The 18254-nt window shown below is 45.0% G+C and overlaps 1 protein-coding gene across 1 annotated transcript in view; it reads left to right on the forward strand.

Annotated features, from left to right (window-relative positions):
* Window positions 1–3710: 3710 nt before the first annotated feature.
* Window positions 3711–18254, forward strand: part of LOC141111892 (uncharacterized) — a 64542-nt gene continuing 49998 nt past the window's right edge. The window contains exon 1 of the mRNA XM_073604103.1: window positions 3711–3904. Coding sequence (XP_073460204.1) covers window positions 3817–3904 — 88 coding nt within the window. The 5' untranslated portion in view covers window positions 3711–3816. The remainder of the gene's footprint in view (window positions 3905–18254) is intronic.

Genomic DNA, 18254 nt, shown 5'->3' on the forward strand with positions numbered 1-18254 from the left:
ATGGGATTCCCGCTGAATGGTACAAACAACATTTAGAGCTCCTATCCCCCAGATTCTTACAACTCTATGAGAACTGTTTAGAAACAGGTACATTACCTACCTGATTTTACGAGGCCCATGTGGTCTTACTGCCACTGCCTAAACCCGACAAAGACCCTCTCTCTTGCTCATCGTATAGGCCTATAGCACTGCTCAATATGGACCTCAAAATTCTTACTAAATGCTTGCCAATCGGTTTATGAACATAATACATCATCTAATATCGCCCCGACCAGACTAGGTTCATGCCTAAAAAGGCCACAGATATCAATGTCCGGAGGGTGTATACACATACTCAGTTAGAGACTGGAGAATCATCGGGGGGGCCCTGGTGTTTTTTGACCTGGAAAAGGCTTTTGACTCCATTGATTGGGGGTACATAACACAGGTATTGCACCGCACGGGGTTTGGCCCCACCTTCCTTCAGTGGATATTGCTGCTGTACGACCATCCGGTTGCAGCCCTCCGTCTTAATGGCGGGGTATCAGATGCCTTTCCAGTGTTCAGGGGCACCAGACAGGAGTGCCTGCTCTCACCAGGACTTTTTGCATTGGTCATGGAACCTCTTGCGATCGCGCTGCGTTCTTCCCCGCAGATACAGGGTCTTACTGTCACCTGACTGAAATTTACGGCCCTTTATGCAGACGATCTAGTGTTATTTATTAAAGATACTGGACCGTCTCTGCAGGCAGCGCTGTTCCTACTAGGCAAATTCTCGGGGGTTGCTGGCCTTAAAATGAATTGGACCAAGTCTAAAATACTCCCCTTACGGTCCCATCCTGTGCCCGGACAAGCTTATCCTGATAATCCCTTACAATGGGTGAGCCAGATTAAATATCTGGGGCTTCTAATCACAAACTCGGTGACCGATTTCATCAACCTTAATTTCTCCCCTTTACTTGGTATTCTATCTAAAAAGTTCCACGCCTGGAAAAACCTTCCACTGTCCTTCATAGGGAAGATAAACCTGTTCAAAATGAAAATTCTGCCCTTGCTACTGTATGTCCTTAGAAATTCCCCCGTGTGGATCCCAAAATCTCTTTTCAAGTCAATAGACAGTATGCTCTCCTTCTTTCTGTGGCAGGGGGGAACTCCCTGCCTGAAATTGACCATACTTCAGCAGCCATGGGGGGAAGGGGGTCTTGTGGTACCTAGATTTTACAAATACTTCCTAGCTGGCCAACTGACAGTAGCTCACCGCTGGCTGACTTCTCCCCCAGATGACGCCTCGGTGTCCCTGGAGGCGGCCTGTGTGGGCTCCTATGAGGCTCTCTCACACTTGATTTACAGAGGTGTGAAGTCCCCATATTCCCTGACTGCCTCCATGCGCTCTGTGATAAGGGCATGGAATGTGACCCAGGGATTGCCGTCGTCCAGTGCGAACAGGTTCTCCCCCAACTTACCACTGTGGAAAAATCCCAATTTGGTACACTTTTATGATTACCCAGACCCTGTTGTCTGAACTAAGTATGGGGTCAAAACTTTACAGCATATTGTACTAAATGGCACTATAATGTCATTTAATAAACTCAAGGAGCGTCTCACCCTACTCAACTCATACTTCTTCAGATACATCCAATTGCGACATGCTTTTTACTCTCAATTTGGCAGGGAACCCCTAAACCTTGACCCTAGTGACTTAGAATTAATTGACGCACAGTGACTCCTTAGTTAAACCAGTCTCTAGCCTATAGAAGGATCTTTTCCAGGAACCTGTTAAATTAATGGAACCTTGCAGACTTGCCTGGGAGGCGGAGGCCCCAGGGTTAGACAGGGATGACTGGGACGACATGTGGGGGACAGCTTTTCGATTATTTAGTCTCTACCAGAGATCGGTTAATTCACTACAAATTCCTACATAGAACATACCTCACCCTGTCTAGATTAGCGAAAATGTTTGGGAACCAACAGTCTTTATGTTGGAGATGTTCAACGCCTATGGCGAACTTTATGCACTTATTTCGGGACTGCCCCCATATTAAAACATACTGGCAAGCCATAATGCAATGTATTAGATCGGTCACCTCTATTTCAATCCCACTGTCTATTGAAGTATGCTTGTTGCATTTGGTTCAACCTTTGGCCAAGACTAGGGCTGTAGCAACTCTTCTCACCCTATTATTGTTTTATGCTAAAAAAATGAATTGTCCTATCGTGGAAGAGTTTGTCTACCCCAACATTGGAGGCCTGGAAGTCTCTGGTCAACAAAGCAGTACCATATTATAAAGCTACCTAACTGAGCAGAGGGGCTTTAACAAAGGTTGATAAGGTCTGGGGAGGGTGGATGACTTCGGTGGACACAGTCTCGGACTAACTACATTATCAGCAGGGCAGGACTTAGGGTGGTGGGGGCCCCTGGGCTTGAGTCACTTTCGGGCCCTACCCTTCTATACATGTGCACAGCTCTATAAAACAGAAATAGAAAAGGACAAGGTGCCCCAGACTCAGTGCAGTATTAAAGAACTTCTGTTTAATGGGACAAGACAAAACAGCCAAATGGCTACTCACAAAAGTAGATAATATATAAGAGTATAAGTGGGGGATACTGTACTGGTATTCGTCCTGGGTCCACGATTAATAAAAGCAATACAAATGGATAAAATGATAATTACCGTATTTATCGACGTATAATACGCACCCCAAGTTTAGGAGGGAATTTTAAGGAAAAAAACTTTTAGGAGGGAAGTTTAAGGAAAAAAAACTTACATTTAAATGCCCATCAATGCAGCCTTATCAGTGTCCATCTGCAGCCTTGTCAGTGTCATTTGCAGCCTTGTCAGTGTAGCCTTTCAGTTTAAAAATGGCGCCGCCAAGATACAGAGCAGGATATCCTGTGTATCTCGGCAGCTTTCGGCTGCTTTCAGCCACTCTCGGCGGCTCTTGGCGGCTTTCGGCGGCTCTTGGTGGCTTTCGGCCGCTCGGGCTGACGGGGCCCCCTATTGGTTGGGGCCCATGGGCTTGAGCCCAGTCAAGCCCAATGGTAAGTCCGGCCCTGATTATCAGATATACTCACTGACCTTGGAGTCTTGAAGGATAAGTGTTTTTCTTTTTTTTTTTGGAGTGCCAGAGACTAATGTAAAGATTATCTCAACGGGAGGCTTTTGTATGTGCATAGAGGTTACTGCTTCTCCTGGTGAAGGGACTGGGGGGGTTCAGTGAGGAAAGGACCGCATGAGCCGATATTCTACTGTAAGACAGAGCAGAGAGTCACCGCACAGAATCGCAATAAATCACCCCCCCCCCCGGCTGGAGAGTAATGTGGTGGACATATCTGTCTAGGCAAGACTACACCAGGGCTGGGTCATTACCCTTTTTGTGTTTGTTGTGGGTTTGGTTTTGGGGGGGGGGGGTTCTTTTGATGCTTTTCTATGCCTTCTATTGTTCTACACTGGAATGTTTTTTACTCTGTAATCCAGTAATTGTTACCGCTTTTTGCGGGCTGTTGATTGTTTGTATGTCATAAAATTTAATAAAAAAAGTAATTTACAAAAAAAAAAAAAAGAACACGTGCTCAAACGCACCTCCTGGGGTGAACGAGCCCTCAGACCGGTGTGCCCCAGGATTGTGTGCAATTCTAAAGGGTGCCTAGACTGAAAAAAAGGTTTGCTGCTTTAAATGTTCTTTGCTGACTGCAGTACAAGGAATTTGCTGTAGACAGCAGCAGAGACTGCTCTGATAGAAATGAAAGTGAAAGTCGTGTCTCCTTGTCCGCCGTGAAACTCTCAGGGTGGGGTTCAGTCGATTCACATAGGGCCTCAATAGAAGGGTCTCAGCAAGATGTGTCCCGGGGAAAAGTCCCAGCGATGGACACCAATGATCGTTCTATTTCTAATCAGCTTTCCCTTCCTGTGCCATTCACAAACAGGTGAGTGTGTCTTGCATTGTCAGGGTGAGCAAAGGGTTAATAGTAAGTGTGAGGACACAGAACTATACAGAGCGGCCATATTTTTGTGTAGTATCCCATGTTAACGGTAAGGCCTGATTCACATCTATTGCATTTTTAGTGCTTTTTGCAGATTTGCACTACAGTCCATTCAACATGGTTTCCTATGGAGCACATTCTATAGTGCAAACCTGCAAAATGCAAAAAGCACTAAAAAAGTATAGGTGTGAATAGAGCCTAAGTTGGCATGACTTTATTATCCTTATCTTTGTGGGCATGTTGTGCATCAGATCCCAGGAAGTACAGGCGCAGCGTCCAGCCCTGCTGCCAACTGCCTGTCAAAATGTTTGAGATGCTGAGATACGCAGCTGCTGGATGTGGTTGGATGCAGGACCGGGAGGCACTTGCGTTTAATGGACACGATCCGAAAATCGGACGACAGATCATCCGACTTTTTTTTTCACTTAATAGTCACAAGTAGATATTGAATAGGTTACTAAAGTCACGAAAATTCTCGTACGACAGAAAAAAAAAAAAAAAATGGGAAGTGATGTCATGTGTTGTACTGTATTTGTATTGTATTTTCGGACGACAACTGTACTGACTAATCGAAAATCATACGATACCAGGAAAATTTTCATGCTTGTCCGATCGAATTATATCGGATGAACTGTCGTGATCGGCTCTCGAAAGCTCAACGATCCGATTATCGTATGAACGCGTCGAAAGCGGTATTTTCCAGATCGTGTGTACGGGCCATGAGGCTGTATGTGTTTGGGTCTCAGATCGCATATGACCCTAAACATAAGTGCCACTCGGGACAGTGTCCAGCTTGTCATATTTTGACGATAGATGTACCTCCCATGCGTACAAAAATGCTGGATTTGAACCCACATGGGCTAAATCACCTGTGTGCATGTGTCCCTAAATGTCAGTGTAATGAGCCTGTATTAACCACTTCAGCCCCGAACCTCTTTTTTACACTTGCACAGTGTATAGGATGCATTAAGGTGAAAACACAAAGGTTTACAACCCCTTTATATTTAAATAAATTTCGCGCAATATTAAGCAAAAATAAAGTGCATATTATAATGTGGAACACTGGTGACTGATTGGTGTTAGTGCTAGGATCAAGGATCTCTCTTATGCACTATAGTGATCACTGCTAGTTACCTATAAAGTGATGGTTAAATATTTGCAATACATACTACAATAGTAAACATGCCACCCTGTAACTAGCATGCAAGAAAAAACAATGACAAATTCTGGTGGTTCAGAAAACCCATAGAGCCCTTGCACACTGGGGCGGTTTGCAGGCGCTATTGCGCTAATAATAGCGCCTGCAAACCGCCCTGAAAGTGCCGCTGCTGTGTATCCAGTGTGCAAGCCCCGAGGACTTGCACACTGGAGCGATGCGCTGGCAGGACGGTAAAAAAAGTCCTGCTAGCAGCATCTTCGGAGCGGTGAAGGAGCGGTGTGTATACCGCTCCCTTACCGCTCCTGCCCATTGAAATCAATGGGACGGCGCGGCTATACCGCCGGCAAAGCGCCTCTGCAGAGGCGCTTTGCGGTGGTATTTAACCCTTTCTCGGCCGCTAGTGGGGGGTAAAACCGCCCCGCTAGCGGCCGCATACCGACGGTAAAACGCCGCTAATAATAGCGGCGTTTTACCGCCGACGCCGCCCCCCGCCCCAGTGTGCAAGGGCTTTTACAGTCTTCTATAGATGCTAATTCAATATAAAATATTATTAATACCACCCTATAATCTGCATAAAAAATATGTGCATAAAAATGATTCCTAGTGTATAAATCGAATAAAATCTTCTAAAATCCACAATCAAAAAAATGTGCAATAAAACATAAGTGTAACCTTAAAAGATGTACATTCCAAATAGTGCAAAAAGTCCGTTATGGTGCTAACAATTTAGTGCAGGTATTCAAGTGACAAAGTGCTTTAAACAAAGGTAAGTGAATATTTGTATATAAACAAAAACTGTGAAAAGTTCTTCTTATTTGATGTTAAAATTTTAAGTGTGACAAATATGTATCCTTCTGCTGCTGGTGTCTCTTAATATGGTCTCACAGAACCCTCACCTTACATTAGTAGTAATCAGGCATTCAGTAGTGTGTCTTTAAGGTGTGGGAGTGGTCTCTGGCAGCCTTTTCTTTCTTTGCTATTTTCTCTCCTCCAACGTTCCCTCTATACAGCTCCGCTCCAGTAAACTTTACATGCACATGAATTTTAATGGCATCCCAGTCTTAGTCTGTAGGGTTCAATATTGAGTTGGACCCCCCATTTGCAGCTATAACAGCTTCAACTCTTCTGGGAAGGCTGTCCACAAGGTTTAGGTGTATGTGTATTCTTCCAGAAGCGCATTTGTGAGGTCAGGCACTGATGTGAAAGAGAAGGCCTGGCTTGCAATGTCCCAGATTAATTGAGGAGACCTAAGCTGATCATTTTCTGTTCAGGAAATGTTCTGTCCAGCAATAGAGATTAAACTGAGCATGTGCAGGACGGCTACCCTCACTGTATTATATAGCCTTGCCAAGATAGACAGTGCAGGAGGGAAGAATCTGTCCATATAGTGTCAAGGAACCTTTTTACACAATGCAGTGAATAAACCCCTTAAGTTCCACAGTTCACACGGACACCCGAGAGCACCCAATCTGACAAAAAAAGGAAAATGCATGCACTGCATACTTACATTATCTAAACTGGATCACACGAAATAGCAGGTTCCAGTAGTGCAGTGATCTGGATGTGACAGGTCACAAGATCAAAGTATCTGTCTCATATTGGACCAATAAAATACTCTCAAGGTTGATCACCAGGATGCCACATGTCCAAGTTTTGACCCATGCCATCATTTTCTAGCCAAGTCCTGCCTAGACCCAAATGATCAGCTTAGGTCTCCTCAATTAATCTGGGACATTGCAAGCCAGGCCTTCTCTTTCACATCAGTGCCTGACCTCACAAATGCGCTTCTGGAAGAATACACATACACCTAAACCTTGTGGACAGCCTTCCCAGAAGAGTTGAAGCTGTTATAGCTGCAAATGGGGGGTCCAACTCAATATTGAACCCTACAGACTAAGACTGGGATGCCATTAAAATTCATGTGCATGTAAAGTTTACTGGAGCGGAGCTGTATAGAGGGAACGTTGGAGGAGAGAAAATAGCAAAGAAAGAAAAGGCTGCCAGAGACCACTCCCACACCTTAAAGACACACTACTGAATGCCTGATTACTACTAATGTAAGGTGAGGGTTCTGTGAGACCATATTAAGAGACACCAGCAGCAGAAGGATACATATTTGTCACACTTAAAATTTTAACATCAAATAAGAAGAACTTTTCACAGTTTTTGTTTATATACAAATATTCACTTACCTTTGTTTAAAGCACTTTGTCACTTGAATACCTGCACTAAATTGTTAGCACCATAACGGACTTTTTGCACTATTTGGAATGTACATCTTTTAAGGTTACACTTATGTTTTATTGCACATTTTTTTGATTGTGGATTTTAGAAGATTTTATTCGATTTATACACTAGGAATCATTTTTATGCACGTATTTTTTATGCAGATTATAGGGTGGTATTAATAATATTTTATATTGAATTAGCATCTATAGAAGACTGTATGGGTTTTCTGAACCACCAGAATTTGCCATTGTTTTTTCTTGCATGCTAGTTACAGGGTGGCATGTTTACTATTGTAGTATGTATTGCAAATATTTAACCATCACTTTATAGGTAACTAGCAGTAATCACTATAGTGCATAAGAGAGATCCTTGATCCTAGCACTAACACCAATCAGTCACCAGTGTTCCACATTATAATATGCACTTTATTTTTGCTTAATATTGCGCGAAGTGTATTTAAATATTCAGTTTATTAAGTGTTTGGTGTGAACACCCTCATTTTGCGGCAATATTATTACTTATTTCTTTTACCACTACCCATTCTTTTATTATTTGGCCACTTCACTATTTATCATCCACCAGCACGAAGGACAATCTTTAATTTATTACAACCCCTTTAATCACTTCAATACCGGGCATTTTCACCCCCTTTCTGCCCAGGCCAATTTTCAGCTTTCAATGCTGTCACGCTTTGAATGACAATTGCTCGGTCATGCAACACTGTACCCAAATTACATTTTGATCATTTTTTTTCCACAAATAGAGCTTTCTTTTGGTGGTATTTGATCACCTCTGTGTTTTTTATTTTTTGCGCTATAAACAAAAAATGACTGACAATTTTGAAAAAAAAACACAATATTTTTTACTTTTTGCTATAATAAATATCCCAATTTAAAAAAAAAACAAAAAAAACATTTTTTCCCCTCAGTTTAAGCCGATGTGTATTCTTCTACATATTTTTGTTTAAAAAAAAAAAAAATCACAATAAGCGTATATTGTGTATATTGATTGGTTTGCGCAAAAGTTATAGCACCTACAAAATAGGGGATAGATTTATGGCATTTTTTTTTTTTTTAATTATTTTTTATTGCATTTTTCAAGACAAACAATACATACACAACTCAAAAACTGTGGTGCCTATACAAGGTATCATACACATCACATGGCAAAATACTATAATTTGTATTATTTATCCTATAGTGAGCTAAACCCATGGCTTGCTTCTTCTTGTATCCATTTAGAAGTCACTTGAGACGTCAAGTCCTCTCCCCCAGTTGTAACGAATAAAAACTCAATACTTTAATTATTCTCAACCCCTATCATATTATTTTAGAGACTCAACAAGCTGTTTCCACTTCATCCAACCATGTACGCCAGACTCTATCATACTTCATCGGGCACCCTCTATTGAAGTATGTGTCTTTATATAGAGGAAGGTTATTATTAACCAGACTTTTCCTTTGTGTCAATGAAGTGGGGGGTGGGCTTCTTCCATTGTATGGCAATATTTTTCCGGGCATAGAATAGCAATAACCCGACCAGTGTGCGTTTTGCTATTGTTGGTACAAGTGTTTCGATTAGCCCTAAAAGACAGACTTCCATGGCATGTGGTAGTGTAGTTGATGCGACTCTATTTACCATGTCAAGCACCTCACTCCAATATTTCTGAATTTTAGGGCAATGCCAGAAAATATGAGAGAAATCTCCTGGGGAGATTCCACATCTCCAACACTCCGAGGGACATGTAGGGTTCATTTTATTGAGTCTACGTGGAGTAAAGTACGCTCTATGTACTATCTTAAATTGGATCAGCCGATCCCGCATAGAAACTAAGGAGCTGAAAGGAAAATCCCAGACATCATCCCAATCATCATTGTCCAGTGAGGGTATGTCAAGCTGCCAGCGAGACCAGAGTTTATCTAGAGGTGGGAGAGACACATAGACCAAATTTGCATATAGCGGTGAGGTAGGTTTCTCTGCACACTTAGTTCTAAGTGTCTTCTCCAGCCCCGACTGAACAATGATGTAGGAAGCGCGTTATACATAGAATAAAGGTGTGAAAGGGGAGATAATGACATTTGTGACACTATGTGGGAAAGGATTTTTATACCATATTTGGTCCATGCGAAGGGGTCTGGAAGTTTGTAAATGTGTGGCAAAGTAGGGTTCAGCCAGATCGGGGTGTTAGGAGAGATCTCGGTTGATTAGTACTTTTCTATAGCTAGGCCTGCCCGCCAAGCCCGCAGGGTGGTATGCATAGAGGGTGTCAAAGGATATGGGGCTTGAGGGCCTCTAAATATCAGAAATTTTAGGGCTTCCAACGAGCCCACTATCGTGGCCTCTAGGACTGTGGATGAATTAGTTTTGTCAGGGTGCAGCCACCAGGCCGCTGTCACCAGTTGGGTAGCTAGAAAATATTTATAGCAATCAGGAAATGCCATACCACCCTGCGCTGATGGCCGCATCAAGGTCGACAACCGATACCTGGGTGGTGAGGAGCCCCAGATAAAGGATGAGAACAATTGATTCAGTTTTAAAAAAAAAAATGTGGGTATCCACTAAGGGGAGTGGCGGAACAAATATGTGAATTTGGGGATAATTTTCATTTTAGGGAGATTTACTCGTCCCCAGACTGACAGAGGTAAATTACTCCACGATTTAAGTTTTGTCTTAGTGTCCAAGAGTATAGGAGTAAGGTTAAGTGATATAAGATCTGATACTTGGGTGGATATATGAACCCCCAGGTACTTAAAAGTTTCCACCCATTGTAGTGAACAGTCTGGGGGGGGAAGTAGTTTTGGCCGCCTGGTCTATCGGAAAAAGTATGGATTTGGACCAGTTAACCCTTAGTCCGGTGATTACTGCGAAAGTGTCTAACACGTTCAGAACACCCTGCAAGGATGGACCAGCATCATTGAGGAACAGTAGCATGTCATCCGCGTACAGGGCCAGCCTCTCCTCCAGCAAGCCAATAAGGAGACCTCTAATATGTGGGGACGTACGTAGCACCTCCGCCACCGGTTCAATAGCTAAGGCAAATAAGGCTGGAGAGAGAGGACAGCCCTGCTGGGTTCCTCTAGTGAGCTTAAAGGGAGCCGATAGTCCACCCCCCAATCTCACCGATGAAGTGGGGCATTTGTACAATACCTGGAGCCATTGAATAAACAACAAGGGGAACCCCATTCTACGCAATGTTTCCCAAAGAAAAGGCCACTCTATGGTGTCAAAAGCCTTTTCTATGTCTAGTGAGGCTATAGTTCTCGAACCCGTGTTGTGGTGTTGGGCATGTATGTTGGTATATAACCTTCTGAGGTTGACATCAGTGGATCTATGGGGCATAAAGCCAGTTTGATCCGAATCAATGACTGAAGGTAGTAGGGGATATAGTCGTAGAGCAAGTAATTTGGTCAAAATTTTAAAGTCGTTATTTAGCAATGCAATTGGCTGGTACGAGGCGCAAGAGGTTGGATCTTTAGGGGGTTTGTATATTAAAGTCAGATATGCATGATACATTGAGTCGGGAAGTTTGCCATCTTTTAAGCATATATTATATAGCTGGGCCAACAGATTTATGGCATTTTTATTCTTATTTTTTACTAGTAATGTGGCGATCTGCGATTTTTGTCAGGACTGTGATATTGCGGCGGACAGATCGGACAGTTCTAACACTATTTTGGGACCATTCACATTTATACAGCGATCAGTGCTATAAAAATGCACTGATTACTGTATAAATGTCACTGGCAGAGAAGGGGTTAACACTAGGGGGCGATCAAGGGGTTAAATGTGTTACCTAGGGAGTGATTCTAACTGTGGGGGGGGGGACTGACTGGGGGAGGAGACTGATCGGTGTTCCTCTGTACTGGGAACACATGATCGGTCTCCTCTTCTCTGACAGGAACGTGGATCTGTGTGTTTACACACAGATCCACGTCCCTACTTTGTGACCGGCAATAGTGGTTGCCTGGCGGACATCGTGGCCATGCACATCGGCTCCCGAGTGACGCGGCGGGCGCGCGTGCACCCCCTAGCGGCCGGGAAGCTGGGGACGTCATATGACGGCCGCGGAGGATAAGGGAGACACCTTGCGGCCGCCATTTGACTATACGATATACTATTATTATTATTATTATACAGGATTTATATAGTGCCAACAGTTTACGCAGCGCTTTACAATATAAAAGGGAGACAATACAGATAAAATACAATACAATACAAGAGGATTAAGAGGGCCCTGCTCAGAAAAACTTACAATCTAATAGACTATACTATACATTTATCAAAAGTAGCTGCGCTGAAAAACTAGTATAATGAATGAGGATGAAACAATTAAATCACCTCTCAGTGTGAGGGTTATGCACCCGTAATGTAGTGACAAGCAGTGAGAAAACTTATTTAAACCACATCAAACAAAATAAATATAACATGGAATAATGAGTGAATTGAGTCCATTCCAAAAGTATGAAGGGAAAGGGAAAAAAGTTCACTGGCAGAATACTCCTTCAGAGATGGGTGAGACAAGCATCCATGCGATGTGAGTAATACGACTATAACACCCAGAAGGACGTGGTGACAGAAGGGTTCCTCCACCAATATAAATGCTGCCCCTTACCAGCTCCTTTGATCTCTTGCTACGGAGATCATATAGGCGTGTGGCTATCTACCCCAGCCTCGGGTCTTGGCAAGGACGGATCCCAATGTGTCTCTCCACCATAGGTCTTCTAAGCAGTGGTTGGGCACTCATCCCCCATAAATGGATAGACAAAAAAGGCTTCCATAGCGTGATATGTTTCACACAATTTATTAAGATAAAAAAGAATTGCACTTACAGTTATGCTGTAAAACACAGGCTCGTAAAAACAAAGGCCGGCCGGCTTCAATATGCTGGATCAGGATCAGCGTGGTAGTGTGTGGTGACGTCAGCACGCCGCTCCTCCCTACGCCGTTTCGTCACACCTGACGTCTTCCAGGGGCACTATACATTTGACTATAGGAGGGATGGGAACAGGTTAAAGAGAAACGCATGGCGTTGCCGAAAATATCGGGCTAGCTGCTGCCATTAGCCCGGTATTTAGCGTCAAAGTACTGACATACGGGTACGGCGTTTTGCGTGAAGTGGTTATAAGAGTAGAGGAGAGTTATTTCACCAAAACAGGAAACAGACACACCTAACTATTCGTGTCCTCCAGAAATAACTCCAAATGTATTGTATTTAGGCTTCATGTACACAGAACGTTCGAAAACCTCTCCTGAGCGCTGGAACTTGACAGCTAGTAAGCGACGTTTAAAAACGTGCGCTTTGCCACTTTTACATGCCGTGTTTAGCGACATTCTTGAGCGTTTGCGTTTTAGAAGCATTTTTTTTTCTACAGATAACAGATTTTACAGATTAGGGATATAATGTAAAAAAAAAAAATGCTTCTAAAATGCTTCTAAAACGCAAACGCTCAAGAATGTCGCTAAACACGGCATGTAAAAGTGGCAAAGGGATTATCACGGTGCCAAAACAACTCAATCAAAAAATTATTAAAATGATAAATTTTATTACATAGTAACATTTATTTATTACATAAATAAATTTACCATTTGAATAATTTTTTGATTTAGTTGTTTTGGCACCACGATAATCCCTATCTCCTCTACTTCCCTTTTTTAAATAAACTTTGGGATGAGGTGCCTTATCTAATAAGGACATATCTGCCACTTTCTCCAAGGTTTTACCGATCAGTTATACCCTCCCAAATGCCTACAGGCAGCAGGTACAAAGCTCCCTGGGATAATCAGTCTCTCAGGCACAGATACCAAATCCAACAAGGTAGTGACAAAGCAGTACGGTGTTTATTTGTTTTGAGCTTATTGATTCAGCCCCGGAATGTTTTACACTCTTTAATGACCAGGCCATTTTTTGCGATATGGCACTGCATCACTTTAACTCACAATTGCGCGATCCTGCGACGTTACACCCAAACAAAATTGACGACCTTTTTTCACCACAAATAGAGCTTTCTTTTGGTGGTATTTGATCACCTCTGGGATTTTTATTTTTTGTGCTATAAACAACAAAAAGCGACAATTTTGAAAAAAACCCCAAAAAAAACAATTTTTTTTAGTTTTTGCTATAATAAATATCCCCGAATGTTTTTTGGGCTTCAGCCCCGGAAGAATGTACCCCCTTCCTGACCAGAGCACTTTTTGCGATTCAGCACTGCGGCGCTTTAACTGACAATTGCGCGGTCCTGCAACGTTGTACCCAAACAAAATTGACGTTCTTTTTTCCCCACAAATAGAGCTTTCTTTTGGTGGTATTTGATCACCTCTGCGGTTTTTATTTTTTGCGCTATAAACAACAAAAGAGCGACAATTTTGAAAAAAAAAAAAATTTTTTTTAGTTTTTGCTATAATAAATATCCCCAAATTTTTTTTTAACCGCTTCAGCCTTGGAAGAATTTACCTTCTGACCAGAGCACTTTTTGTGATTCGGCGCTGCGTCGCTTTAACTGACAATTGTGCGGTCGTGCGACGTTGCACCCAAACAAAATTGATGTCCTTTTTTTCCCCACAAATGGAGCTTTCTTTTGGTGGTATTTGATCACCTCTGCGGTTTTTATTTTTTGCGCTATAAACAAAAAAAGACAGACAATTTTGAAAAAATAACGCATTATTTTTTACATTTTGCTATAATAAATATCCCCCAAAACTATATAAAAAAAATTTTTTTCCTCAGTTTAGGCCGATATGTATTCTACATATTTTTGGGAAAAAAAATCGCAATAAGCGTATATTGATTGGTTTGCGCAAAAGTTATAGCGTCTACAAAATAGGGGATAGATTTATAGCATTTTTATTATTTTTTTTTTTTTTTTACTAGTAATGGCGGCGATCAGCGATTTTTATCATGACTGCGACATTATGGCGGACACATCGGACAATTTTGACACATTTTTGGAACCATTGGCATTAATACAGCGATCAGTGAGATTAAAAATGCATTGATTACTGTAAAAATGTCACTGGCAGTAAAGGGGTTAACTGTGTTTCCTGGGAGGTGATTCTAACTGAAGGGGGAGGGGACTAACTAGAGGAAGTGACAGATCGTGGTTCTTAGTTAATAGGAACACACGATCTGTAACTCCTGCCAGAACAGAACAGGGAAGTGTGTGTTTACACACACTCATCCCTGTTCTGTCTCTCCTGGTCACGACCGCTCGTGGCCGGCGGTCATCGCGACAGTCAGCCACGAGCATCGGCATCCCCGCTGTGCAGCCTGCTATCCGGACCCCACGAGCCAACGTATAGTTACGTGGTTTCGTGCATGGGGAGCCAACCTGCTGCAGTAAAACTGCGGCGGCTGGTCTGGAAGTGGTTAAAACAAATTTCTTCATCAGTTTAGGCCAATATATATTTTTTTACATATTGTTGGTAAAAAAAAAAAAAAAAAATGCAATAAGCGTATATTGATTGGTTTGTGCAAAAGTTATAGAGTCTACAAAATAGGGAATAGATTTATGGCATTTTTATTTTTATTTTTTTACTAATAATGGAGGTAATCAGCGATTTTTATCGGGACCGCGACATTGCGGCGGACAGATTGGACACTTTTGACACTTTTTTGGGACCAGTGACATTTATATAGCGATCAGAGCTTAAAATGGCCACTGTTTACTGTGTAAATGTTACTGGCAGGGAAGGGGATCAAGGGGTCATATGTGTGCCCTCAGCATGTGTTCTAACTGTGGGGGGAGGGGACTGACTAGAGGAGGAGACATATCGCTGTTCCTAACTAAAGTTAGGAACAGCGATGTGTCTCTCCTCTCCTGACAGAACCGGGATTTGTGTGTTTACACACACAGGTCCCTGTTCTGTGCCTCGTGCCTGCGATCGCGGGTGGCAAGCGGTCATCGCGACCGCCAGCCACGCGCATCGGGTCCCCCACCGTGCTGCGGGGGAGCCGACATACCTGTACATCGTTTTGCGCAGGAGATCCATCCTGCCGACGTATATGTACTTGAGCCAGTCAGGAAGTGGTTAACATCTGCTCTAAGTCTAGGAGAGGGTTGAGGCAGTCAATGCTGGTTTGGGCATAGAGGCCCCAAAAATGTATCTGGGTCCTCCAGTTCCCAGAGTCTGTGTGTTTTGGGGAGACATGGACTTGAATCCGAAGTAAAATTACTCCAAAGGTCCCCCCAGGCATACACCCATAGGCATAGCTATAGGGGTCTCAGGGGTCTTAAATGCTCCAGGGGGCCCGTGCGGTTCCCCTATGCACCTGCATAGGAGAGATGGCAGGGGGGTGATATACAGAGGAACTGAGCCCCTTCATTTTCATCCTGCAGCCACTGAAAGCCTGCTTATCCTCCTCTCCCTGAAAATGTAGGGGCTCAGTTTCTCTGACTGTCACCCCCGCTGCCCCTCCTATCCAGTTCCTGCTGCTGGGTCTGTGCGCAGTGTCTAGCTTGCCATGCCCCTGCCTCTTGCGCCACCTCCCCGCTCTGCTCGCATTCATTCGCTGACCGAAATCCATAGTACCCAGCAGGGTGCGAGGAACCATCGGAGGGGCTGGGGCGTGAGGCAGAGAGTGAGATATGACGGTCTGGTAACATGGGAGAGGAGCAGACAGTCCCTGAACCTTTCATTGGCCAGTGGGAGGGGTAAAGAGGACCTCTCATTGGGGAAGGAATTCGAGATTGGTAACCTCACACCTATCACTGAGCCGGCCCTGCCTTTCTGTTCCTGAGCCATATACAAGTCAGTGGGAGGGGCAGAGGACCTGTCATGGGATCCAGAAAAGGCCGAACTACAAGTCCCAGAAGAGGGGGAGGGGCAGAGGAGCCCATGAGGGTCAACAAAGTATTAATTGCACCTAGTACTACTACTACTATTACACCACCTACTATGACTGACCTAGGTCCTGCTACCCCTGGATAAAATAACAAAAATAAAAACTACTGACACTAGTGGTGGAACTGCCAGGGTATCAAAGATCGCCCATGCGACTGGGCCCTGGTGTTCTGCCACTGTGGGGTAGCCTCAAGACAGCAAGAAGGGGGCCCACTGCAGAACATGTGAAAGGGTCCCACTACGGGACTGTAATAAAGGGCCCTGCAACAGGACTAAAGGGCAGTGGGAAGGGCCCCAGCCGAGGGTCAGAGGGGCCCTTCATGGTTTCTTGCATCGGGGCCCTGAAAGTTCTAGTTACGCCTATGCATACACCTCACAAAGAATAGAGCCCCCCCAAACGCCAGGGCCCATAGTCAGTAGGCAATAGACTAGCCTGCAGTTCCCTCCAAAAGCCCCTGTCCAAGTTGGGTCTGTCACATTTCTCCCCCTTCAAAAGTAGACTAACCAGATCCCAGACCTCCACCTTGTCTGGACATGCGTTAGTCAGCTAGAGTGAACCCACGTCTCCATTCTTGGCCGCAGGGAAAGAGTTGCTGTCAGCAGGTGTGGAGCAGAGGTCGAAGCCCCTCTGTCTGCCTGCCTGTTAGCACTTCAGCCAGGGCTGTGTTTTGGCCTAGGCCGACAAGGCCTAGGCCTAGGGCGGCACTTTGCGGGGGGCGGCAAAATAGGCCGCCCCCCCCACATGAGAGAAAGTCCCCCCACCCGTCTGACTGATTCCCGGTTCCCGCTGCCGCCTCCCGCACACTTGCAGCCCACGGCGGCCGGCTTTCTGTAGCGGCGCCGCGGTGTATGGGCGTGCTTGGCAGAGGGTGGGGGCGTGTATCTCACGCCCCCTACTCTCTGACAAGCACGCCCATACACCGCGGCGCCGCTACAGAAAGCCGGCCGCCGTGGGCTGCAAGTGTGCGGGAGGAGGCAGCGGGAGCTGGGAATCAGTCAGACGGGTGGGGGGGCTTTCTCTCATGCGGGGGGGGCGGCGTGTGTCACTCGCGCCCCCCATATGCAACAGGTGACAGGTGGAGCCTTAAGCTCCACCTACCCTCCCCTGCACTGCTTTCCTGCAGTGAATCTTCTCCTCGGCCCTGGGGCTGTGACGTCAGGAGGAGAGAGAGGAGCACGAGGGAAACCCCCAGGACAGCAGGTACAGTGATTTAATAAAGTATATCAATGTTATGGGCACTGGCAGAATTTGATGGGCACAGTGGCAGCGTTCGATGGGCACAGTGGCAGCGTTCGATGGGCACAGTGGCAGCGTTCGATGGGCACAGTGGCTGCGTTTGAGGGCACAGTGGCTGCGTTTGAGGGCACAGTGGCTGCGTTTGAGGGCACAGTGGCTGCGTTTGAGGGCACAGTGGCTGCGTTTGATGGGCACAGTGGCTGCGTTTGAGGCCACAATGGCTGCGTTTGATGGGCACAGTGGCTGCGTTTGATGGGCACAGTGGCTGCGTTTGATGGCACAATGGCTGCGTTTGATGGCACAGTGGCTGCGTTTGATGGGGCACAGTGGCTGCGTTTGATGGGGCACAGTGGCTGCGTTTGATGGGGCACAGTGGCTGCAATTGATGGGCACAGTGGCTGCAATTGATGGGCACAGTGGCTGCGTTTGAGGGCACAATGGCTATGTTTGATGGTACAATGGCTACGTTTGATGGGGCACAGTGGCTGCGTTTGATGGGGCACAGTGGCTGCGTTTGATGGGGCACAGTGGCTGCGTTTGATGGGCACAGTTGCTGCATTTGATAGCACAGTGGCTGCATTTGATGGGCACAGTGGCTGCGTTTGAAGGGCACAGTGACTGCGTTTGATGGGCACAGTGGCTGCATTTGATGGGCACAGTGGCTGCATTTGATGGGGCACAGTGGCTGCATTTGATGGCACAGTGGCTGCGTTTGAGGGCACAGTGGCTGCATTTGATGGGCACAGTGGCTGCGTTTGATGGGCACAGTGGCTGCATTTGATGGGCACAGTGGCTGCATTTGATGGGCACAGTGGCTGCATTTGATGGGC

The sequence above is a fragment of the Aquarana catesbeiana genome, linkage group LG11 (genome assembly GCF_042186555.1).
Source record: "Aquarana catesbeiana isolate 2022-GZ linkage group LG11, ASM4218655v1, whole genome shotgun sequence".
NCBI classification, from domain to species: domain Eukaryota; kingdom Metazoa; phylum Chordata; class Amphibia; order Anura; family Ranidae; genus Aquarana; species Aquarana catesbeiana.